The 24,833-nt window shown below is 48.1% G+C and overlaps 1 protein-coding gene and 1 long non-coding RNA gene across 10 annotated transcripts in view; both read left to right on the top strand.

The window, feature by feature from the left end:
- Nucleotides 1–382: 382 nt before the first annotated feature.
- LOC109283600 (uncharacterized) lies at nucleotides 383–12,558 on the top strand. 3 transcript variants are annotated; one of them, XR_009461337.1, is made up of 7 exons: nucleotides 383–516; nucleotides 5,396–5,521; nucleotides 7,140–7,226; nucleotides 8,687–8,824; nucleotides 9,663–9,780; nucleotides 10,405–10,558; nucleotides 12,346–12,558. It is a non-coding gene; the product is annotated as an uncharacterized LOC109283600 (long non-coding RNA). The 3 variants fall into 3 exon arrangements; XR_009461338.1 differs by lacking the exon at nucleotides 5,396–5,521 and having other exon boundaries at nucleotides 384–516; nucleotides 8,692–8,824; XR_002090832.2 differs by lacking the exon at nucleotides 5,396–5,521 and having other exon boundaries at nucleotides 384–516.
- A 6,393-nt stretch (nucleotides 12,559–18,951) lies between these two features.
- L3MBTL2 (L3MBTL histone methyl-lysine binding protein 2) overlaps nucleotides 18,952–24,833 on the top strand; it is a 30,680-nt gene continuing 24,798 nt past the window's right edge. The window contains exons 1-4 of one of the 7 annotated variants that reach the window (XM_059726365.1): nucleotides 18,956–19,090; nucleotides 20,575–20,659; nucleotides 22,256–22,532; nucleotides 22,817–22,950. In XM_059726365.1, the coding sequence (XP_059582348.1) occupies nucleotides 20,600–20,659; nucleotides 22,256–22,532; nucleotides 22,817–22,950 (471 nt within the window). In that variant the 5' untranslated portion in view covers nucleotides 18,956–19,090; nucleotides 20,575–20,599. Of the gene's footprint in view, nucleotides 19,091–20,574; nucleotides 20,660–22,255; nucleotides 22,533–22,816; nucleotides 22,951–24,833 lie in introns of all 7 variants that reach the window. The other 6 variants (XM_059726362.1, XM_059726361.1, XM_019489597.2 and 3 more) reach the window with 6 other exon arrangements.

Below are 24,833 nucleotides of genomic sequence, written 5' to 3'. Positions count from 1 at the left end.
TGCATTCAAAGAAGAATGGATACTTGAGGAAGAGGAACATCCACAATTATGTTAAAGAAGGGAGATAAATTTGGAATTTATTGAAATCTCTTACCTTAGACCGTGAACCAAATGGTGAAAGAACCTAACAAACAATTTACTCTGTGCACTTATTATTCCATAATTATCTGTTGTACCTTTTTCTGGTAATTACCATAGACTATATTTTAAATGTAAAAACATGTTCTTAGCCCTTTTCTCTCTTTTCTCCCATGCAAAGCTGATTAGGAGAAGACAGATCTGGGACTCCAGGGTAAGGCAGGCATAGTAATGCAGCTGTGGCGACTTAAAAAAACAGGTTTGCAGGTGATTATGGTCCTTTATGTGATGATCAACCCTCACCTGTGACACTCCTGCCCCAATACATGATTTAATTTGAGTAGAATCATTTGATAAAGGACAGAACTACCAGCAAAGCTTCTTGATATATAAAGAAATGATACTTCTTTAAGCAAGTTTTCTTGAAAGGGAAGGCATGTAAGTATTAGAGTAGAAGTACGTGGGTGGTGGGGCTAGGATTGTTAAACAAGTTGTAGTGATGGTTGTTTTTCAGAGAGTGTGCAGCCTGACTAAAGGTTTCCCCCCAGCTTTCCCCCTACATCCTCCTATATAGCTACTGCAGTGTGGGTCTTCTTTTAATTTGTTGTGGGTACAAATACATAAGAAAAACTAGAAAGTGTTGGGAATGAGAATATATAAGGACTTTAAGAAAACTGGTGGAGATATGTACTAGCTTATCCACTTCAGTGCCCTTCCTCTTTGCCTAACCCATGAGGCTGTGACTATTGCTTTAGTGGATGGTGAATCTTCTGCTACTGACATCCCTGAATATGTTCCTGTTAGTGCTGAAAAGCCTAGCTGTTCCCTCCAGCTCCTGTAGCCTTTCATCTAAGGAAGGCCCTTTTTTAATTCCTAGTATCCAATATGTAGTTTGAACAAGTCTCACTCTATGAACACCCTTGGACAACTGTCCTTACTTAAACCTGGTGACCAGATAGAGTGAAAGCCACTAACCTTGCTGTTCTTACATGGCAGTTTCTCCTAGTGCTATGAACTGTCTACTCTAGCTGAACACGGGATGATGATGCTATTTAACTTCTACACTTCACCCTGTGATGAACAGCCCTTTAATAGGGAAGAGGAGGGGAAAAGTACTTTGTCATGAGTGCCTGCCTCTGTACAAGGACTTGAAAATGTAAGATGCCCTAGCCTAGCTTATCTCCTTTTTTTGGTTTCCTGTTTTGGGTTTTACCAGTATTTCAACATAGGGTTCTAGCAGTTAAATCATTTGGAGAAGTTTCTTGTTTTTGGGGTTTTGTTGTTTTTTAAATGAAATGAGAGAGAATTTCAGTAGTGAGGGAGGAATTTTTTAAGATCACTTGCTCGTGTGGTGTTGGAAAAGTTTGAACCCTCTATTTGAAATGTCTGGCTTGGTTAAATGCTGCTTGGATAGAGAAGCCTTGTGGCAAAACTATAAAGTTACAGTCCTGTGAACACGCAATAGCAGCTCTTGCTTGCCTTGACCTGTCCTGAAATAGCTGGTGTGCTTCTGCCTTCATATGCAAGTTGCTGTACTTCCAACTCAACTAGATTTTTATCAGCTTCAACATGCTTGAGGCTAGCATGGTTGATATAGCGGAAAATGTAAAATGGGGTCAATTTATTTTTTTCAGGTCCCATAATCTAAAGCAAAGTGGGTTTTTTGTTGTTTGTTTTCCTCCCCTTTTTGGGGGTGGGGGTAGAGGGGGAATGCATAACAACATCCATGTACAACAAAGGTGCTGATGTTTGCTGCTTCGGTTCCACTTTTATCTGGAGCTAAGTTTGAACACAACCTTAATTCTACCTCTGCTAATGTGCAAATCAACTGTTTTTCTGCCTCTTCAATTCTGCCCTCTTACTTCCAGTGTAAATCTGCACAAAACTAAATGCCCCATAGTCTACTATGAGGAAGGGTTGCCATAGTTTGACTTATGCATGGTCTAGTTTCATACCAGTCATATAGGCTAGGGCAGCTGTTAGCAACCTTTTTGAGCTACAGGCCAAAGTGACCCAGTTGGGGTCAGAGGTGGGCAGGCAGGCGCTAGGATTCAGCTGCTGCTGCTTTTGCCACAATGGCATGGGGAACGCAGCCACAGATGAAGGCCCCAGGTGCTGGACTTGCAGGTAGGATCAGATAGGCTATTTTGCCCACCCCTGCTGTAGAGCCATCTGGACAGCAGCCAGACTCCATCTCCCAGCTGCCCCTGCCCATATAGCTGGGGCCAGTCTCCATGGAGACCCCAGCCACAGGTGGGAGAGCTGGAGGCTAGGGTTGCCATGGAAACCAGCCCCAGCCTCTCTGACCTGGCACACAGCAGAGCAGGGCAGGGGGCTGCTTTAGAGCTGCTGGGAACTTGTGATGAGGGCAGCTTGCTCTGGAGCCAGGGCAGAGCTGCGATCTGTAGCCTGCATGCTCTGGGCAGGGGCATGCAAGCAGAAGATCGCAGCTCTGCCCCTGTTCTAGACCAGGTTGTTACTGCTGCAAGGAGCCGGGGCAAAGCCACAATCCCCTGCTTGTGCGCCCCTGTCCAGAGCAGGCAGGCTACACATCACGGCTCTGCCCTGGCTTTGGAGCAGGCTGCCCCTGCCACAAGTTCCTAGCAGCTCCTTGCCCTGCTCTGCTGCATGCCCTGCCAGCATGGCTGGGGCTGGTCTCCATGGCAACCCCAGCCTTGAGCTCTGCTGTGGCTGGGGCCTCCATGGAGACCAGCCCTAGCTATGTGGGCAGGGGCAGCTGGGAAATGGAGTCCAGCTGCTGCCCAGATCTGACCCATGGGCTGGACTTTGCCCATCTCTGCTTTACAGGCCAGATCTGGCCCATGCTCTGTAGGTTACTGATCCAGGGACCAGGGATTAAGGCCAGCCCTTGTAGTGGAGTGGCTAGGGGTTGGGTTTGTATGTTGAGTATGAAGAAGGTGATGATATAAATATGTTGAGTACTTTTAGCTTTGGAGGTGGGTTAGGTGAAAGATGGGCTCTTGAGATAAACAGAGACTGTGAAGGAGTCTAACTGGGGATACTAGACACTATTGTATCTTTGCTCTTCAACTTGTTGGAAGGCATTTTTGCCCTTGTTCTTTATGTTAAGTCTTTCAGGACAAGAATCATCTTCTTGTGGATGATTTGGTCCTCATACTGATTGGGATGCTCTGCAGATGCTGCTATGCGAACATAACTAATATAAGCTGTTCACGTGGCCTCCACTCCAGATTCCTCTCGCTACAAGAGCTTCTCTAATCATACTCTTGGCACACAGATGTAAAATGGCACAATAGCGCATCTACTTCATAGAGAAGAGGGATGCTTTCAGTTTTGAAGGACTACTACTAGAATGTCTACTCCAGCAGTTCCAAAGGGAAGTGAAATAGTACGGCCTACTCCTACACGGTGAAACTTCTTGAGTTAGCCTAGAAGAGTCAATTATACTAACATGTTCATGTAATAGCTCTTGCTCTTGACAACTATGACAAAGTAGGGTTGGAGTGTTGTTGTTTTTTTCTTTTCTTTTTGTGGCTGTAATTGGTCTAGGGAATGTATGAGAGGCAAGGGTGTTTTTTTTGTAATATCTCTACAGTTGATCCAACTGCATGGAAGAGATGTTGGATAAGCTTTGGGGCTTGAAGTACCCTTTTTAGGTGTCTAGTGACCTGAACAATGGCACTGTATGCCCCAAACCTACACCAACTATGACCAACACATTTGTGGTGCTTAACTGAACAAACAGTGTTTCTGGGAGGACAGCCTTATGTCTAGCTGCTCTGGGAGGAGAGAGCCATCTAGCTAAGGAAAGGGAAGCGACAGGATAAAGATGGGAAGAACTTTTTGGTCATTTTGGAGAAGATTGGCAGTTCTATAGATGTTACTTTTTTCTAGGTTTAATCCGGACTAGAGCTGTCACTATATACGTGTGAATGTCTATAGTCTGAAGTAAAAATGGCTCCAGTCTGAATTGGCTAATCCTCATTGGATGAGGATTAAAGTTAATGCACACCAGGGCAGTCCAAATTTGGGCAATTTTAAACTGTATTCATTAACATGTGTATATACCATGTTGCTTTTAGGAAAAACAGTCCTTAGGAACTTGGATAAATATTTCTTAAGAATGCAGATAAGCATTGCAAATTGTTTTTTTGCAACACAACAGAGGCTATTCCCGCTCCCCTGTTCCCCTTCCCACAGCCTTACAAAGTCATGTGTGCCAACACCTCATCAGGCATTTTTATACATGTAAGCACCGCAGCGCCAGGCACTTTGAAAATGCAGTGAAATGTGTGTCAGCACTGAGAAAGTGGTGGTGGCACGCTTTTGAACTAAAACACATCAGAGGTGCTTTAGTTTAAAAGCGCACCGCTCCCATTTTCTGCATGCATTTTCCCACTTATACAACTGCAAGCGGTGCAGTTCATCTTGGTTCACATATGGAGCAGACTCGATTAACTGAGTCTGCTCAGAAGCAGTGGATCTCTGGCGTGTTGCAGATCAGAAAAGTATGTGGATAAATGCCCAATATGATTGAGTATCAATATCCTGACTAAGCTCCCAGCTCTGCCCAAGCACATAGGCTACTGATTTGTGAAGAAGGGGGCAAACTCCCTTGATCATCTATTAATCCTTAATTCGAATTGAACTGTGATTTCAAACTGTGTGATGCAAATCAGTTAACATGGTTTAGAAGATGGTGAGCACATCTACAAATGGCCCTAGATACCTTAGCCTGGCTGCTTGACTCTTGCAGGTGTCTTCTTCTTAGTTGTATTAGTTAGCAGTGTGGAGTTTCTTCCACCTAGAAGAAACTATGCCTAGATTCATGTCTGGCTAGGAAATGGACTCTACATACATTTTGCAGACAGGAATGTCTTCCAGCAGTGCCCTTCTTACTATAAAATGTTTGGTTAAGGAATTGTCTGCATATTGCAATTTGACCCCTGTAGGAGGAGCAGCCCATGTGCTTCCATTTTCTTTCTTTTTTTTTTTTTTTTTTTTTTTTTTTTTTTAATTCTAGCAGGCAAACCTGGGCATTAACTTGCCATGGCAATGGTACTTGGTGTCTGTCCCCCTGATATGGAAAATGGGTTTCCTATGCTGTCAGGGAGAATGCTTTTAAAGGCACATAGTCAGTATTTTAAACTTCTAGTTTATGGGGCCTTCCTAGAGTTAGAAGATCTTTGAAAATGCAGCATTACTTTATTAAGACTTGCATCTCTTCCTCTTCCTTCCCCCCCCTCCCCCACAACATAAAACTGATGCCTTTATGCTATTTTATGGATCCCTGCAAAGTCAGCATAGACAGTGAAGCATTTGTACTTCATTTCAGTATTTATCAATATGGTGATCTAGTGAAGTGGCATGGATTTATATGCATGCCACTTTCTTTCAACTGCCATACACACAAGACTGAAAAGATGACTCTATTTCCCCCTCCCCTGCCATACTTGCACAGGTAAGTCTGGTTGTGTATATGTGGGTTTCTTTGGTTCATAGAAGGTGGGGGAGCTCTCTTGAATTTCTCTTCTTCCCCTCACTTCCGTCTTCCCAGTACATGACTGAATGCATTGAAGTCACGTAACCATTTAAACTCTGCAATACTCCCCGTGGTGTGGTTCTTTGGACCTATTAAATTCACGTCAATAAGTCAATTGCCAAGTTATGCAGGATTCAAAATCTTACAATAGTACCAATGTGATTCAGTTCTAAGAAGTTGGTACAAGCTGTTTACAATTATTCACAACCCCTATGAAATTTTGGCCACTGTCACTTGGCTGACTCCAGCAATACTTCTTGAAGTGGTGTTGGAACTCAAACATCAGATCCTCCAGCTTCTCTCTTGCCAAAAAACCCCAATAAATACCTTGGTCAAAAGGACCATGTAACTGTAACCCAAAGGCAAGGGACACAAACCCTTCAGCAGAACAGTGAAACCATCAAATTTCAAGGAAAATGTTGAACAGGGAAAAAAAAATGAGCAGAAGGCAATGACATCCTCCCTTTACCCTTCTAGAACATCTACTGGTGTATTTTAAGTGTCTTCATATTCTATCAGGATTAAGGAATATTCCTAAACTGACTTGACCTCCCCACATTTTTCTCTTCCCCATGCACACCAGTCTGCATCTCCTCTTAATATTCCTACCTCAGGCACGCTGTTTCGTTCCTACGTATTCCACCATAACTGGCTAATGGCATCTGGGTAGGGCGGCCATCATAGAGGACAGTCCAGTTGTCCTCTGTCCTCTGATACAAAACCGGACACCTTTACGCAGAGGACATAAAGGTGTATATGTAGAGGATATAAAGGCATTGTATTTTGTAACAATAGAGGACAGAGTAGCAGAAAACTGGAATGTCCTCTATGATGGCCACCCTACATCTGGGAAATGCTGAGGGCAGTCTTCTCTACTTCTGTGCTCCTTTTTCCTGAGAAACACTTGCTAGTGAAAGCAGTTGTTTGCTTGACCCTGTTTTGCTGGACTCCACTATTGGCTTAGAGATGGTAGGAAGACAGCCATGAGTAGAAGGCGTGAGACTAAATCTAGCAGTTGCAGCCAGTCTGAGACTTCAGGGTGGTGTGCTAGACGGAGAGAATGAAGCACCTGGAGCTCAAGATGAGTGATTCTTGGCTGCTCTGAACATAGCAATGAATTGAATCCTGGCAGTATTGAAACTTTAAGAAAAACCTAAAAGGGAAAGTTGCTATGGTACTTCTATCAGCAAAACCTAAGAGATTTCTGCTGGCTGAGGGAGTCTTCGGTGAAAGGCTTCCCCTCCCCCTACCCTCCTTGCTAGCTTAAGAAAAAGGCTTCTACTGAAACTAGCCGTGCTTCTTTCCAACACCGTGTTAGCATGGGATTCTTGTGATAAAATCTCTACCTTTTCATGTGTAGTGTTTTAGAGAAGCAGAGCAATAAGATGGCCTTGTTTCCTCTATCCTGTCTTCTTTCAAGATGATGAATTAAGCTATGATGGGTGGGAAGGGGGTAGAAATAATTCTCCTATGCAGGGCCTAGTATTTTGGAAGGAAGAATAAATTATTGATGTTCTTTTCTTCTCTTGTTCTCTAGATGTGGATAGTGTGGGAGTGAGCAGAGAGGTTCCTTGCCCAGCTTTGCCTCCAGAGCAATGTTTCTTTTGGGTATAAATTTTGAGATGTAAGTTTTGGTCCCCTTAATCCATGTATTTTGTCTTACATTAAACCACTGAATGAAACATCTCCCATAAAATTGATGGGCTGTGGGGGGCAGGACGCAGGTTAACAGGGTTATTGAGGGTTGCTGAAGTCTTGCTTCAAGTCCCAACTGCATCTGTATCTGGAATTGAGCATTTCCTTGGTGTAGCTACATGAGCTTCAATGTCTTCCTGCTGCATCCCTGCACATTGAATTCTGAAGCTGCTCAAAGGGACTATGTGGCGTTGTCCTTCCCTCAGGACACTGATATCTGGGGAGCACCATGTTGCTGTGGAAAACAGCGTGCATCGTTTCTGCAGGGAGGAGAGGGGGGCTCTTTGAACCAGAACCTTCTCCTGGGGCTAGGGGGACTATGCTTTAGGAGGGTGCTCTTGGCCTCTAGATCCATGGCTCTCCTCACAAATGGGGATGAGAAGTGGTGGTATCCTGGCCACAGTTCAGTTTAGGTGACACAGTTCTTCTATCTGCCTTTTCCCTCCCTCTTGCCTGTGGTGGAACTTGCTTCCCATGACAAAGAGGGAGACTCAGATAGTGAGGATTTGCGCTGGTTCCATGTGTATGTGTCTGGAGTTCACACTTGGATACAATCCTACAGCTGTCTCTTCTCTTAAACCAGCAAAACCTTATGCGTAAGGAAAGTTGCAGACTATATATAGTCTGAAGTGTTTCTGCAAGTGAGGACTGTAGAGATGAGAACTTAATGTGTAGAATTAAAAAGACTTTGGGAAAACCTCCTTGACATGGTTCTGACTTTCCCTAGCAGCATACAGGACTCTTAACAACTTGGTTGGCGATGCCCAGGCTCTCACTCAACTCTTAGAGCCAACAGCAACACCCAAGCAGAGACAACTGGTGTCACCTTAGTGGGGGGGGCATGTGCCCCAGCGACCAGTCAGCAATGGGGGGAGGTCCCCCCATGGCCGATCTCACTGACCAGGGTCTGCCTGTGGCCGATCGAGGCTACCGGGAAGTGGCCACACTGCTTCATCCGGCACTCCCACTCCCTGGCTAGCAGTCTCAGGGGGGGCACCGGCATTCCTGCCTGCCCCCTGCCCATTGCCTAAGTGGGGAGCGTGGCCTGTCAGGGGGTACACCAGCACTCTCGGGGGGGGGGAGGGGGGAGGTGCACGTGCACCCCCCCCTACGCATCATTACTGGGTAAGAGGTTGAGTGACTTTTTTGAGCTGAACCTGCAGAATGAGGAAGTGGACTCATGTACTCATGAGAGGAACACGGCACCAGCTTGACCATGCAGAAGTTCTTGGGCTCCTGTGCAGCTCGCCTCTGTGCCGCAGAGAGCACTGTGCCCTAGAGTCCCCCTGCAGAAGTGCTGCCTCGCTAAGATCTTTAATTGCAAGTCTCTCTCTCTCCAATCCTTAACAGCTTCTTTCTCTCTCCTCCCTCTTCTGTCTCCCCCTTAAGCCCAGGGAGTGCAGACAAAGCAGCTCTTGGCACCCTCGGTCCTATACCAAGAGCACCACAATCATCTTCCACCAGCAGGAATAAACAGTGGCAAGAATCCATGTGCCCAGCACATCGTGAGCATATTGTGCGTGGCATGTAGGTATCCAGTCTCCAAATGGAAGTGGGTCTTGAGTGGCTCAGGTATTGGGTGTCCCTTGCCATGTATTTAGGAGCTCTGAACTTTTCATGGAGTTTTTCTCTTGGACCTTTCTGCAGCACCATGCTCTTTCCAGCCTGCGAAAAACGGCAGCAGGCAGCTGTGGCCCTCGTGGCTTACTGAAAAGTCTACTGTCTTTGTTGAGGCAGAGCTCTGGGAGTAAAGGCTTCAGTCAAAAGAGATGGGCTGTGGTTGATGTTCACGTCTGAGTAATTGAAGCAGCTCTGTCACCTTGGGCTTCTGCAGTGGGCTTGAGGGCACTGCTAAGCAGGTTGGGCACTGAGAAATTCAGAAATGAAGCAGCTGTGTACTCTCTGGTGCTACTCCTGAGTTCTCCATCTCTGGCATGCTTGAGAGCAGTGGGAGGCCTGAGACCTTCACTACTTGATTTCTGGGGTTCAGCAGGGATGGCTGGGCATGGCTGCATTTCTCAGTGGTGGGCTCAAAAGTGCTGCAAAAAATGCTGTCGACTTACCCAAAAGGCCTCCAGTGGAGCCCAGATTCCCCACGTGCTGCAAAAATGTGCACCAAGAGACCATCTCCTCCCTGGAACTGATTCATTCTGGTGTCGGTAATAGGACTAAATATCCTTGCCACATTTCCTTTCATCCTTCAGCCTTCTCGCACTACCGCACATCCTTCAACAAATGGGAAGGGTAAGGTATGGCTATCACTGAGGGGTTTAGGTGTGCTTATCTATGCATGCACAAGATTCCTGGCATACAGACTTGTCTGTGGCCTGACACTTAATCTGTTGCCTGGGTGTCTCCCTGTCAGTGTTGAAGTGATCTATCCTATTCAAAATCGTGCAGTGGGAGCAGGTGAGCAGATGGAAAGAGCTGCGTTGCATACTCAGAGGCTGGAAAGGGATTTGTACGAAGAAGCAAACAGCAGGGTGAGTGGCTCCTGGCTCTTCTACTGGTGCTTTAGAGAGGACAGGCTCGACAAGAATCTGACTGGATCTGGCAAGAGCCTCCAGGCTAATCTGCCAAGCTTCCCCAACCCAATGGTGTCAGTTCTAGTTTGCAGGGAGCTGCTGTTGCTTTTGCTGCTGAACCTACACTTCTTCTAGGACCTAGAGATGATGGAGAAGTAAAAACTGTTGCAATGTAATGCTCTTGGTCTTACTGCTGTAATGCTCCTGAGACCGTGGTAGCAACAAGCAGAAACCTGTGCCCCTGCATCTCCCGAAGTCTAGCAAAAATACCTTCTGGGAGAACGCTAGCTGGTCACAAGGAGGTGGAAGGGTATGTCCCTTTGTATCGGCACCTGCTCAGGGCAAGGAGGTGCTTTCCTTGCGTGCTGTACTGCTACAATGGCTTCATGGCCAGCAGGCAGTATGCAGGAGGTGCTCTAACACCTGAAAGAAGTGGCAATGCATGTTGGGGAATCCATATAGTATCTGGCCTTTTTGAAGCTCTTCTTCCTTAAAGCAACTTCTGCCCCAGTGTGCTGGCCTTCCTAGCCCTAATCTTGCAATCTACTTTGCCTGTGGCTTTTTTTGTCATACTAAAACCAGGAGGAATACTATGTGCTGCTTATTGATAAGATCTCTGAGACTTGCACGCGTATACGGGAGCTGGAAAGAAACAGGCGCCAAGGACCTGATGTACCACCTGCTGTTAGAGATCAAGGAGCTCATGTGGGTCAACCATAATCAAGAGCACCTGCTGGTAAGAACAATTTGGGTTTAATATCTCAATATTAAATGGTGAGTGACCAGCTATAAACATAACTGCTGACAAGCTTGTTGTGGTAGTGGTCACATGTTGGTGGCTTGAGGCCTAGTCTAGAACAGACCAATACCATTTGTACTTCTTCTAGTAGGAGTTGTTTCTGCTTGACCACCTTAAATGGAAACTTTGTGGTTGCTTTCATAGTTTGAAGGCCTATGGGAGGGAGGGATGGGAAGGCATTACAAAGAATCATGAGATGCAATCTGTCCAAAAGTGGTACCTAAAACACAGACCTTCCTATTTCTCTAGCTGACTTCAAAGAATCCTAAAAAAATAGGGCTGGAAGGGACCCCAGGAGGTTGTCTAGTCCAGCTCCCTGATCAAGGCAAGATGAAATGTTCTGATATTGACTAGTTGGCATTAGTGCTCATTTATGGAAGTTTCTTCTTGATGTTGTTAGTCTCTCTCTAGGTTTAATACATAACTGGAGATTTGGGGGTAGGGAGGAATGCTGGATTGACAAGCCTTTGTATGGCTGTCAGATGTTTCTGGGACCCACTTGTTGTATTGCATAATTAGAACACCTGGGGACTCATCTTGCATGAATGGAACAGCCGATCCCTATTGAGTTTAGCCAGCTGCACAATGCAACATTTTACCCTCTAAAAATCCCAAATAAGTCTTTGTTGCTGCTTTCACTTCAAAGATATCTGCATTATGGAGATAAGAACTCTCTGCAGCCCTTTCTTAAATATTTTGCAGTTGGCTTTAGAACAACACCTCCCAAAACTTTTGGTAAATGAAACATCACCAGATGGAGGAAATGGAGAACTGGTATTACTGTGTCTTTCAAGCCTATCTTAGACTGGTTTGAAATAAGCCTGAGCTACATAGCAATTATGTACCTGTTGATTGACCAACCAAACCATGATCTTAACCTAACCCTTCCCCTAAGTACCTGAGGATGCCCTTCTGCAGTAGCCCATGTGATTCCTACCTTTTTTCTCTGGGCACGTCTACACGTGCTATTAATACAAAGCAATAAACTCTGGTGCATATTGCACCGGAGTTTATTGCTCTCAGGTGCATCATTTGAATGTGTGCCTGGGACCACAGCACATTAAGCTGGGGCAGAGCAACCCTGGCTGGCAGTGGGCCCAGGGGATCAGCTAGCCCAGGGCTGCTCTGACCCAGCTCAGCCTGCTGCAGAGGGGCTGGCTGGGGCACAAGGGTGCTTGGGGGGGGCTAGCTAGCAAGCAACCCCCATGGTGAAGCACCCTTGTGCCCCAGCTAGTTGCATCAGCATCTACACATGTGGTGCTGTGGATTAAAAAAACTCCACAGCAGGGTAGTACTTGTATTTACAACTACCACCCTGCTGCAGAATTTATTATTCTACTCCATCTTAACAGCCCTGCAGGTGTAGACACAGATGTTTACTGCAGCTAAATAGTTAACTCGGCAGCAAACATCTCCATGTAGATGTACCCTCTGAGGGCAATGTCCCTTTTATTCCAGATAGGCTTTTGCTCATTATCGCAGGTAGGTTCTGCTCAAGGGCTCTGCTTTAGGAGCCCCAGCACTTCTTCAAAGTGAGATGCCACAATGTTCATCTTCAAATATTTGCTAGTATAACCCTGCATAGTCTGTGACCATTCTGGTTACTCTAGTTTAGGAATAAAACAGTTTCCCAATCTTAAAGGGCTTGCCTGTATCTATTGAATTTAAATGGACCTACTAGTCTGTTCTGCTTTGTCTTATTATTTCAACATTTCTCCTAACAGGGTTGGAAGAGCTGAATGCAGCTTCTGACAGCAACTGACATTGGTCAAAAATTGTCAGAACTCCTTGACTGTCGGCATCAATGCTGCCTCCTTTGGATGCATTGTGTGACAAGTGACATGTGATAAGTGTCCACCTATTTTTTTTTTTGTTTGTTTTTTCATTTGAAATATGTTGCCTTTTTCTTAAATATAATAAACCTGTTCTTAAATATTTACAGCTGCTTAAGCCTGTCTGTAAATCTTGCAAATATAGCTATAGATTTCTCTCCACTTGAACTGTCTCACAAAGGGCATTCAATAGGAATAAATTAGATGCAAAGCTGCATCTAGGGGAATTTGGACCTTTGTTAGTACAGTGGTGCTCAACCTTTCTGGCGTGCAGACTGCATGAGTGAGGTGCAGCTGAGTCAAGTCTCCACAGGTCCAAAGATTAGAAAAAAACAAACAAACTGGGGGGGAGGGTGGCAATAAGAGTGTCTAATTGCTGGGGGTCCCAACTGGTGCTTGCTGCACTGTACAGCTCAGCCCACAGATCTAGTAGTCAGGAGTGACTTCTCAGGCTCCAACCTGATGGCAGTACAGCAGCCTTCCTAACAAAAGTACTCTGGCATTGCACTGCTGCCACCAGACTGGAGGTGCTCAACATCCTGTTTGTACATCTTGTGGTACAGAACCCTGCTGCTCTACGACAGGTATTCTGGGATCTTTTGCTCTGTATCTTGTGGGAATCCTAATGGAAATTAAAGGTACCTTAGGAGTTGAAGTTAGATGTATTTCTATTTCTCAGCTCCTGCAAGGAAGGCAAAGGCAAACAAGTAGAACGTGAAGATCAAAGTACAGCCATATTCTGCATAATATGGGTGAGTTCAAAGGAGTAGCCAGGGAAGAAAAGAACTCAAGGTAACTGTGTCATAGTAAAATACATAAGCCTGTCACAAACCACTGTGCGGTTGCAGGGAAATGTGCCTGCAAAAGGCTCAACTTCTAAAGATTTAAGGAATTGGTAGTAATGGACTAAGATTCTCTTCTCATAAGAAAATCTGTAGAAGGCTGACTACAAATAAAATCTCTTCTTATTTAGTGTGTGCACGTATATCCAAGATCACAAAGATGCCTGCATCACCCAAACTATGCTAGGAGCTGACAAGTGCTGGACCGAACACCAACTCATCTGTTTGTTGCTCAAACTGGCTCCAAAGCAATGGCTGCAGCAGAAGCAATGCCAATGTCAAAGGACTTGAGTACCCAATCAAGTAGAATAAAAAGTCCTTTTTCAGATATGTGGGGAGCCGGAGGAAAAGCAGGGGCAACATTGGACCACTGCTAAACCAGATGGGACAACTGACACCCAGGAAAAAGCCAACCTATTAACCGGGTACTTTGCATTGGTCTTTCATCAGTCCCATGGGACGCCCATGCCCACTACGGGACAGGGAGGCCTGGGTGAGGGAGATTCCTTACCCTCCATCAATGCTGACCTCGTGAAGGAACACCTTGAGAGGCTGGATACCTTCAAGTCAGCCGGCCCTGACAGTTTACACCCCAGGGTACTCAAGGAGCTGGCTAGCAGCATAGCCCAGCCTCTGGCATGGATCTTTGAAAACTCCTGGTGCTCTGGTGAAGTGCTCAAAGACTGGAAGAAGGCCGATGTGGTGCCTATCTTCAAGAAAGGGAGGAAAGTGGATCTGGCTAACTACAGGCCCATCAGCTTGACCTCTATTCCAGGGAAGGTCTTAGAAAAGTTTATTAAAGAGGCCGTCCTTAATGGACTGGCCAACACCAACATCCTGAGGGATAGCCAGCATGGGTTTGTTGTGGATAGGTCTTGCTTGACCAATCTCATTTCCTTCTACAACCAGGTGACCTATCACTTGGACAAGGGAGAAGAGATTGCTGTCCTATATCTTGACTTCAAAAAAGCCTTTGATCTGGCATCCCATGATCACCTCTTGGTGAAACTGGCCAATTGTGGCCTTGGGTCCACCACAATCTGCTGGCTGGGAAATTGGCTCCGTGGTCAGACCCAGAGGGTGGTGGTTGACGGAAGTCAATCGTCATGATGCCCTGTGACCAGTGGGGATCCCCCAAGGCTCTGTCCTTGGACCCATATTGTTCAACATCTTCATTTAATGATGTGGACATTGGAGTCAGAAGCGGACTGGCCAAGTTTGCCGATGATGCCAAACTTTGGGGCAAAGTATCCACACCTGAAGACAGGAGGGCGATCCAGGCTGACCTGGACAGGCTCAGCAAATGGGTGGACGAGAACCTGATGGTGTTTAACATTGAAAAAATGCAAGGTTCTTCACCTTGGGAGGAAAAACCTGCAGCATCCTTATAGGCTCGGCAGTGAGACTTGGGGGTCATGATTGACCACAAGATGAACATAAGGCTTCAATGTGATGCTGCGGCTAGTAAAGCGACCAAAACGCTGGCTTGTATCCATAGATGCTTCTCAAGCAAATCCTGGGATGTCATTCTCCCCTTATATTCAGCCTTGGTGAGGCCGCAGCTGGAGTACTGTGTCCAGTTTTGGGCTCCACAATTCAAACAGGATGTGAAGAAGCTTGAGAGAGTGCATAGGAAAGCCACGTGCATGATGAGAGGTCAGGAAAACAGACCTTACGATGACAGGCTGAGAGGTATGGGGCTCTTTAGCCTGGAAAAGTGGAGGCTCGGGGGTAATCTGATGGCCACCTATAAGTTTATCAGGGGTGACCACCAGTATCTGGGGGAAAGTTTGTTCACCAGAGCGCCCCAAGGGATGACGAGGTCAAACGGTTATAAACTACTGCAAGACCGTTTCAGGCTGGACATAAGGAAGAATTTCTTTACTGTCTGAGCCCCCAAGGTCTGGACTAGCCTGCCATCGGAAGTGGTTCAAACACTTACATTGAACACCTTCAAGAGAAATTTGGATTCTTATCTTGCTGGGATCCTATGACCTCAGCTGACTTCCTGCCCCTGGGCAGGGGGCTGGACTCGATTGATCTTCCGAGGTCCCTTCCAGCCCTAATGTCTATGAAATCTATGGGGCGGAAAAAAACCTCCAAGCAAAATAAATTGAATCTCTAGCAAGGCAAGGCAGAGGTCCAAAGGAGTACCTACAATACAAAGAACAGATGGTGGGAACACCAGGCAAAGGAGATTTAACATCTTGCTGGTATCCACAAGATACGTGGTTATTTTTAATGTGACCCAAAGCTATCTACAGTCTGAGCACTCAAGGACCAAACCCTTTGAGACCTAAGATTGGAAGAGACCTGATCAAGGAATGGGGAGCCATCAGTGCCCATTGGAAGGAGCATTTTGAAGACCTCCTCAATTAAGACACTGTTGTTGATGAGAGGTGTTCTCCACTCCATCCCACAACACCCAGTCAAAGAGTATCTTGGAATCCCTCCAACCCTTGATGAGGTGAGGAAATTCATCAAGCAGGCCACTGGAGTTGATAGAATCCCTGCTGAAATCTTCAAGCAGGGGTTGGGGGACAGGGGCAGAGAGGCGCTCACGTCACAGCTCCATGCCTTCCTCACCATTCCAAATCTTTAAGATGAAGTGCCAGGTGACCTTAGGACTACCATGATCATGACAAGAAAGGTGACAGGTCTGACTATGGAAACTACAGAGGGATCACCTTGCTATCCACCACAGGAAAGCTTATTGCAAGAACCCTCCTGAACTGTTTCCTTCCACTTGATGAAGAGCTCCTCCTGGAATCTCAGTGTGGATTTAGGGCATTAAAAAGCACAACTGATATGATCTTCACAGCTCACCAGCTGCAGGAAAAATGCTGGGAACAACATAAACCTATCTACATGGCCTTCTTTGACCTCACAAAAGCCTTCAGCTCTGTCAACCAAGAAGTGCTATGGAGGATCCTTCTGAGATCCCACTGAAATTCATCACCCTTCTTTGCCCGCTACATGAGTGGTTTTCAGTAACGGATCTATCACTGCTTGAGGTTAAGATGGGAGTTAAGCAAGGCTGCATCATCACTCCAACACTGTTCTTGATTTATTCCTTGTCATGATGCTACATCTGACTACCACCAAGCTTCCAGCCAGAGTAGAGCTAAACTACCAAATGGATGGTAAACTGTTTTTAATCCCAGACAACTCTGAGCCAAAACCAAGACCAATCGAGCTTAATCCTCAAGCTGCAGCATGCTGCTGATGCTATAGTCTGCGCTCTCTCGGAAGCAGACCTTCAGGCAATTGTCAACATCATTACAGAGGCATACAAGAAAGTGGGACTGAAGCTTAGCATTCAAAAGACTAAGGTCGTCCAACAACAAGCTCTTAATAGTAATTCAGATTCATGGTGAAACTCTTGAGAATGTTGAGTATTTCCTGTACCCCAGAAGCATTTTCATGTCAACCTCCTGTATTTCTTGTCACAGGAGGTTGACATGAAAGAAATCCAACATCACCTCAAATGTGCAAATGCAGCCTTTGGATGCACTTAAGGAAACAGGCGTGCAAAGACTGTGTCATCAGATCCAAAACCAAGCTCATGGTTTATCAATCAGTTATGATCCCCACCTTTTTTGTACAGAGCTGAGACTTGTGTGGACAATGTAGAGGAGACTCCTCAAGTCATTGGAGAAATATAATCAATGCTGCCTGCAGAAGATCCTTCAAATCCAGTGGGAAGATGGACCGCACCAACATTTTCTGGCATCCTCTCGCAAGCAAATACTATGAGTACTGAAGTGATGATCATCTGACACAAACTTTGTTGGGCCAGCCACATAATTTGGATGTCTGACACTTAATTCCCAAAGCAAGTTTTATTCTCTGAGCTCAGTCAAGGCATATGCTCAAAAGGAGGGCAGAGAAAGTGCTTGAAGGATGTCCTCAAGGCCAACTTGGAAAAAATGCAACATTAGCAGCAGCTCATGGGGAAACTATTGCCTAGGACCTCCCCAAATGGAGGAAGAGTTTGCTGCAAGAATCTCAATACTTTGAAACCTTATGACAACAGGAGATGGAAAAGTGGGAGTCGCAGAAACAGTGCATCACAGACAATCAAGAATCTGGAGCCACCTACCCCATGCAGAAACACATGCCTGAGTTGTGACAGTCTGTTGATCCTGCATTGGCCATCTTCAGACCCACAGATGAGATATTAATGGAAGACAGCTGTCCTTGACTGCGATGGATCGCTGAAGAAGGGGACATGGCTCTGGCCCTCTACCTAGGAGCCCTTAAGCATATATAGATATTTCATGAAAATGGGATGTTCGCTGCTGTGGTTCCCCTGCTTTACCTGGGGCTGGTTAGGGTGTTGGGTCAGGACTGACAGTAGTCTTGTGTATATGGAGTTTAGATTTTGGATCGTATGGGATAGTTGGATACAGATGATCCTGCCTCAGGCAAGGGGTTGGCCTAAATGATCTCTGGAGGTCCCTTCTTCTGTATGTGTGTACATCTGTGTGTGTGTGCGTCTAAAATAGCTGCATCTTAGTTGGGATATAAGGCATACCCTTCTTGAATTCAAATCACTCATTCCTTCCTACATAGCTTTCTTCTGTCCTGTCATAGTATCTGATGGAGTGAGCTTGATTTCATGAAAGCTCTGAGTAGAAAAGGGGTAGGCCTTGCATCTTTGCATATAAAGTACACCTCTGCTCTGCCTTTGGCCTGACTTGAGACTAAAGATGACTCTCTGCTCAAGGAGTTAACTTGATGTCTTCCTGCAGGCTGCAGTTAGCTGCTGCTGCCTCCTACTCCTAGCCATAGTGCTGGCCTGTGCAGCACTAACCTCTTAAAGAAAAGAAAAGGGTGTTTTTTTTGGGGGGGGGCACAGAAGAGAAAACAGGTAAGCTGCCCCACGGGGCCTCTCACACTGGTGGCTTTGCCTCAGGCCCTTCGTCTCTCCAGCTTTGCTGAACACCACCACGGCTGCAGGACTGGGCTTGGCTCATTTCTCAACCCACCAGTCACAACCCAAAAGCGGGTTGCAAGAAAGGGTTGCAAACAGACTTTAAAAACGGAGTCTCCTTCAAAGGAGAAAAAAACATGGGACACCATGGATTTTTTTCCCTTGCAGGCTGGCAGAGATCCAGCCAGCAAGGGGCTACTTGCCCCCCTCCCCAGCCACCCTACACAGTGGGGGGGCAGCGGGTCCAGAGTGAGGGGCGCTGGGTCGGGCCTGGCCATGCATGTTTACAAGTGGGTCCTGGTACAAAGCCGGCTGAGAACCACTGCTCCGGGGCGCCAGGGCCCTCATCCCATGTGAGGGGAAGGGAGGGGAGGGGGGCTTCATGGTCTGCAGGCTTCTAAGGGCTGGAGGTGCTGCGCTCCCTAGCGCCGCCCCGTGCTCGCACCCCGCCTCACAGCTCAAGCCCGCACCTTGCAGCCTGGAGCAGTGGCCGACCGCGCAGGCCCCGCAAGAGCTGGAGGGGGCGGGGCCAGAGCCCGGAAGCTAGCAGCCTGCGGCACGGGGCAGCCTTGACGCTCTCCCCCACGCCGCGCAGGGAAGCAAACTACGAGTCCCAGGATGTTGTGCGGCCAGACTGAGCGTTCCTTCCGCTGTCGGCGTTTGCAAAGCAATCTGCCTGGCGATTGGCGGGCGCGCGGGGGCCGGCGGCCAACCAGCTGCCCCGATGTATTGGGGACAGTAAAGCTAAGGGGGCCCGAGGTCCCGCCATGTGAGTGCAGCGGGCCGGGCCTGGCAGGGTGGGGAGCGCTCGGGGCGCAGGATCCCGGCGATGGCGGCCACGGAGCAGGAGCAGGGCGAAGTAAGGGGCGGCCACGGGGCCGGGGCTGGGGATGGGCTCGGGCCCCCTTGGAAGGAGCGCGGGACTCCCCGGGGGGCGGGGCGTGGAGCCCTGCGTCACAATCGCTGCCGCGGAGATTCCACGGTCCCGTGGGGGGGCGGAGCGTGGAGCCCTGCGTCACAATGCCACGGCGGAACCCGCCCCCCCGGGGTTCTTCCCCGACAGGCCCAGCGAGGCCCTTGGGAGCCCTGGGCTTCCCCCGCGTCTGGGAGGTCCTGGCTGCGGGGGGCAGGAGCCCTCTCCTGGGGCTGCGCAGGACGAGCCTTGGGTGCAAACAACTGGCACTAGGAGATGGATCCGTGCACGGGGCCCCTGCTCCCCTTTACATGTGTGACACAGATGATGGGCAAACTGCACAATAAATGTGGTGCAAAGTAACACTTATGCCATCAAAATGGCCATCCTATAAGACCAGCCACTTACTGGGTCAGACATCTTGCCCAGGGTCCTGCATACTGTATCTTTGCCCAGTCTCTTGGGTCCATGTGGGCACCAACATGTGGATAAGGGTAGCAGGGAGGTCCTGGGACCTAAACTTAGGCAGCTAGGTAAGAGATTGAAGTCCAGGACCTCTGAAAAGCTTCTGGTGCCATGCCTGGGGCCAGATAGGCAGGCAGAGCTCCAGTCTCCTGATGTGAAAGAGCCAACCTGCTCCCAGGGTAGTGCTTGACAGCTCCATAGCTGGTTTCTATCCAGCTTTCATCTGAACACACAGCAGGCCCTGTGTTCTGTGGCTGTTCTGCTCTTGCTCCTCTGGGCGGCAGAAAGATGCCCGGGCTCAATGACCAGCGCTAAAGAAAATCTCATGCCACTGCAAGCACCGCACAGGAGAGAGATCTCGTGGGTGCAGAGCAGTAGGGCTGCTGGCAGTGCTGACTGGTGGTGATGTTTCCTTGCTGGCTGCTGCTGCTGTGAGCTCCTTTCTCCCTGTGACTGCATGTCTGTGCTTCTGCTCTTCTCTCCCTTGCCCCTCTCATTGCTGAGCCTCAGTGTCTGTGCATGAGCTCTTGGCAACAGCATATCTCCTAACTTCCTTAATCTGTGTCCAAAGCACAGCTAATCACTCTTCCTTCTCCCCTCCATCTTAAAGACAGGCCTTTTGTGCATCCCCTGATTTGCTGTCCCTGTACTCTTGCATCTCTTTGCTGTATGGATATAGCTGTACAAATAGATCATGATGAAATCACAGGGGGAAAAGGACTTTGACTGATACTTATTTAATACTTGAAAATGAAAGTTGTCTGGTTTTCCAGTGCAGCTCCTGAGCCAAAGTCAGCCCAGGGAATGTGATGGTAATAGAGTGTACAGCTTTTACTTTGTTAGAAAATGCACCTCCTTGCTTCAAGGCCATTTTTTGATCCACTGTGTCCCAAGCTGTATTGGGGAGGGTTAAATAGCATGGAGAGCAGCAGCTAGTTACTGAAATAGATCATTTGTGCTGACAGCTCCTCTCCCTGCTGGGCCACCCTGATGACAGCACAAAAAATGTTTTCTAGTGGGTGTGAAGAAGACCAACCACTGGACAGGAAAGTGAGTGAAAAGGGGTGGTCTCTCTCCTTCCCTATGAATTCATACTGACCCCTCCCCACTCAGGATGGTTTCAGGCATTCTGGCTTCTTGCTCCTGGGTCACAGAATCATAGAAAAGTAAGGCTGGATGGGACCTCTGAAGGTCTTCTAGTCCAACCCCCTGCCCTATCCAAACCATCTGGTACAAATCCTTGTCTAACCTGTTACTAGAAGTACACAACCCTGTTGCACAACCACAATGCACAGCACCTTAACCTGCCACAGGTAGCGCAGGGGAACAAGGGTGGTCCAGTGTCCTGTTGCAAGGGTTGTTAACATGCTCAAGAGATCCTAGGAAGAGGGCCACGCGCCTGCTACAGAGGAAGGCCAGAACTCCCCCAGCCCATGCCAGTCAGGCCATGGGATAAAATTCCTTCCTGATCCCAAATGTGATCATTGGTCTGGCCTGGTGTGGAGGGGCAAGACCCTCTAGTGAGGAACCTCCAACTATTTATTAGTCCCAGTAGGAGCATTGGTACACCCAAGTCAAAATCCCAAGCCTTGGCTGCAGCCACTTCCTTATGCTTGTGAGGAAGGCAAAAAGAAAATTCCCTGAACAGGTGCAGTAGCAACAGAAGTGGGGAAATAAATTCCTTCCTGGCTTCATGCAGTAACCAGTGAAGCCCAGAAACATGGGAAATAACCATAACGAGCATAGGCATAGCTATTTCTAGATTGTTCCTGATTCATGCTTATCCAAACTCTTGAAAACCTCCAATGATGGAGATCCCACAATTCCCTAGATAGTCTATTTTACTGCCTCAGTGCTTTAACAATGAAGTAATTCTTCCTGATATTTAATCTAAACCTACTTTGCTGCAGCTATAAGCCATTGGTCTGCCTCCTGCTCTCTGCTTCCAGTGTCTTTCCTGTGGTTGCCCTTCTGTGACTATGAATCTTCTTTTCGTCTGGGAGAGATGTGTATGAGGGGTAAAACATTAAGGAAATGTGGAGCTGGTGGGAATTCTTCCTACCAGGGAAGCTAGTGCTGGCTCAAGGGTCTGGTCCTGGTATCCTGTGATTGCCACAGCCAGTGACTTGCTCCTGAGGGCCAGGCTTTACTGCATAAGGCAGGGATGGGGAACGTCCGGCCTGTGGGCTGGATCCAATCAGCCAGGGACTCCATTTCCCAGCTGCCCCTGCCCAGATGGCTTGTACCGGTCTTTATGGAGACCTCTCACGCCAGCAGCGTATGCGGCAGACAGCACAGGGGGCTGCTCCATTGCTGCCAGGAACGTGGGATGGGGGCAGCTTGCTGCGGAGCTGCGATCTGTAGCCTGCTGCAAGGAGCTGGGGCAGAGCCACGATCCCCTGGATGTGTGCCTCTGCACAGAGCGTGCAGGCTACAAATCATGGCTCCGCAGCAAGCTGCCCCCGTCCCACATTCCCATCAGCTCTGCTGGCATGGCTGAGGTCTCCATGGAGACCGGCACAAGCCATGTGGGCAGGGGCGGCTGGGAAATGGAGTCCCTGGCCAATCGGCAGTCCGGAGTTTCATCATCCCTGGCATAAGGGAACGCTGAAAATCTGTCTTTTAAAGTGGTCATTTCTTTGTCAGTTGGTGTCTTCCCTCAGCCAGAAGACCTCCTCCTTGGAGCGGGTGGGAGAGGAGGAAGAGGAGGAGGAAGAAGACGATGACCTGGACCTCTTTGGGGGTTACGACAGCTTCCGGGGTTACAACAGCAGCATGGGCAGTGACAGCAGCTCCTACTTCGATGATTCTAGCAATGATGACATGGTCAACCGGGAAGCTGGGGAGCTGTCCACCTCCCCTCTGCCACTGCACACACCTACCACCCCAGGCCGGATGATGGAGGACAGTGGCTCTGAACCAGGTACCACCGCACAGCATAGAGTTGCTAGAAGCAGATAAGGACCCATTTCAAAGTAGTGCACTGCTGAAAGATGTATGGTGGTGTAGCATAACATGTGCGCTTTGGAGGCAGAGCTGCACAGTGTATATTCTCCACTCCCAAGTTGCATCAAGTGGGGCCCTGGGTTCTGCCAGGACTAAACGTCAGTCAGTGTTCACTGGTGCTGCAGCATTGTTGGCTTGAGCTTTGTCCTGGCAGGGCTGGTGAAGCCCCCACTGTTCACGGTCTGTCTGCCTCTCCTCCAGCTGTGTGTGAGATGTGCGGGATTGTGGGCACGCGAGAAGCTTTCTTCTCCAAGACCAAACGCTTCTGCAGTGTCTCCTGCTCCAGGAGCTACTCCTCCAACTCGAAGAAAGCCAGCATCCTGGCAAGGTTGCAGGTGAGTGACACCTGTGCTGTTTCCTTCGTAGGCAAAAGTAGCAACCGTTTTGCTGTCATAGACTAGATCAGGGGAGGGCCACTTAAGGAGTTTTAATGAGATGTCAAGGGTCGCACACACAAAATCTTTCAGAAGGAATCATTTTAACAAATTATAAATTAAAAAAAATCATATGCTAAAATCAAACAATTACTAGAATATATTTTAATTTTATTTCAAAAAAATAATTTTTGTCCTGATTTTATGTTTTTTTGAGTAGTGTGTGTATATAGTGTATAGCTTAAAATAAAGTCTTACTCTTGTATGTTGTGGGAGGGGGGGCAGTGGGGGAATGTGTTGTGGGGAAGTGTGTGTATGCGTGTGTGTGTGTGTGTGTGTGTGTGTGTGTGTGTGTGTGCAGGGGCTTCCTGCACAGTAGGTCCCAGGAACCGGCCAGGGGTGGGGAGGGGCAGGGGGCACGTGCAGCAGAGCTTGCCCGGGCAATGCAGTGCAGGTGCAGTCTGCCTCACCTCCCTATCAAGCCTGCAGGCTATATTTTGCCCACTGCTGGACTAGATTTCATAGATTTCATAGACATTAGGGCTGGAAGGGACCTCGGAAGATCATCGAGTCCAGCCCCCTGCCTAAAGGGCAGGAAGTCAGCTGGGGTCATAGGATCCCAGCAAGATAAGCATCCAGTTTGCTCTTGAAGGTGTTCAAGGTAGGCGCTTGAACCACCTCTGGTGGCAGGCTGTTCCAGACCTTGGGGGCTCAGACAGTAAAGAAATTCTTCCGTATGTCCAGCCTGAAATGCTCTTGTAGTAGTTTATGACCATTCATAGATTTCATAGACATTAGGGCTGGAAGGGACCTCGGAAGATCATCGAGTCCAGCCCCCCGCCCAAAGGGCAGGATGTCAGCTGGGGTCATAGGATCCCAGCAAGATAAGCATCCAGTTTCATCTTGAAGGTGTTCAATGAAGGCGCTTGAACAACCTCCGGTGGCAGGCTGTTCCAGACCTTGGGGGCTCGGACAGTAAAGAAATTCTTCCTTATGTCCAGCCTGAAACGATCTTGTAGCAGTTTGTGACCATTCGTCCTTGTCATCCCTTGGGGCGCTCTGGTGAACAAACGTTCCCCTAGATACTGATGGTCACCCCTGATAAACTTGTAGGTGGCCATCAGATCACCCCTGAGCCTGCGCTTTTCCAGGCTAAAGAGCCCCAGGGCTCTCAGCCTGTCATCGTAGGGTCTGCTTCCCAGACCTCTGATCATGCGCGTGGCTCTTCTCTGGACTCTCTCAAGCTTCTCCACATCCTTTTTGAATTGTGGAGCCCAAAACTGGATGCAGTACTCCAGCTGCGGCCTCACTAAGGCCGAGTACAGGGGGAGAATGACATCCCGGGATTTGCTTGAGAAGCATCTATGGATGCAAGCCAGCGTTTTGGTCGCTATACTAGCCGCAGCATTACATTGCAGGCTCATGTTCATCTTGTGGTCAATGATGACCCCCAAGTCTCTTTCTTCCATAGTGCTAACCAACAAAGCACTGTCGAGCCTATAAGGATGCTGCGGGTTTTTTTTCCCAAGGTGGAGAACCTTGCATTTATCGGCGTTGAACACCATCAGATTCTCATCCGCCCACTTGCTGAGCCTGTCCAGGTCAGCCTGGATCATCCGCCTGTCTTCTGGTGTGGATGCTTTGCCCCAAAGTTTGGTGTCATCGGCGAACTTGGCCAGTCCGCTTCTGACTCCAGTGTCCACATCATTAATGAAGATGTTAAACAGTATGGGTCCAAGGACAGAGCCCTGGGGGACCCCACTGGTCACAGGACACCGCGATGAGTGACTTCCATCAATTACTACCCTCTGGGTCCGACCCCGGAGCCAATTTTCCAGCCAGTG

The sequence above is a fragment of the Alligator mississippiensis genome, chromosome 4 (genome assembly GCF_030867095.1).
Source record: "Alligator mississippiensis isolate rAllMis1 chromosome 4, rAllMis1, whole genome shotgun sequence".
NCBI classification, from domain to species: Eukaryota; Metazoa; Chordata; order Crocodylia; family Alligatoridae; genus Alligator; species Alligator mississippiensis.
The sequence above is the reverse complement of the archived record's forward strand: the minus strand, read 5'-3'. Positions and strand labels throughout refer to the sequence as shown.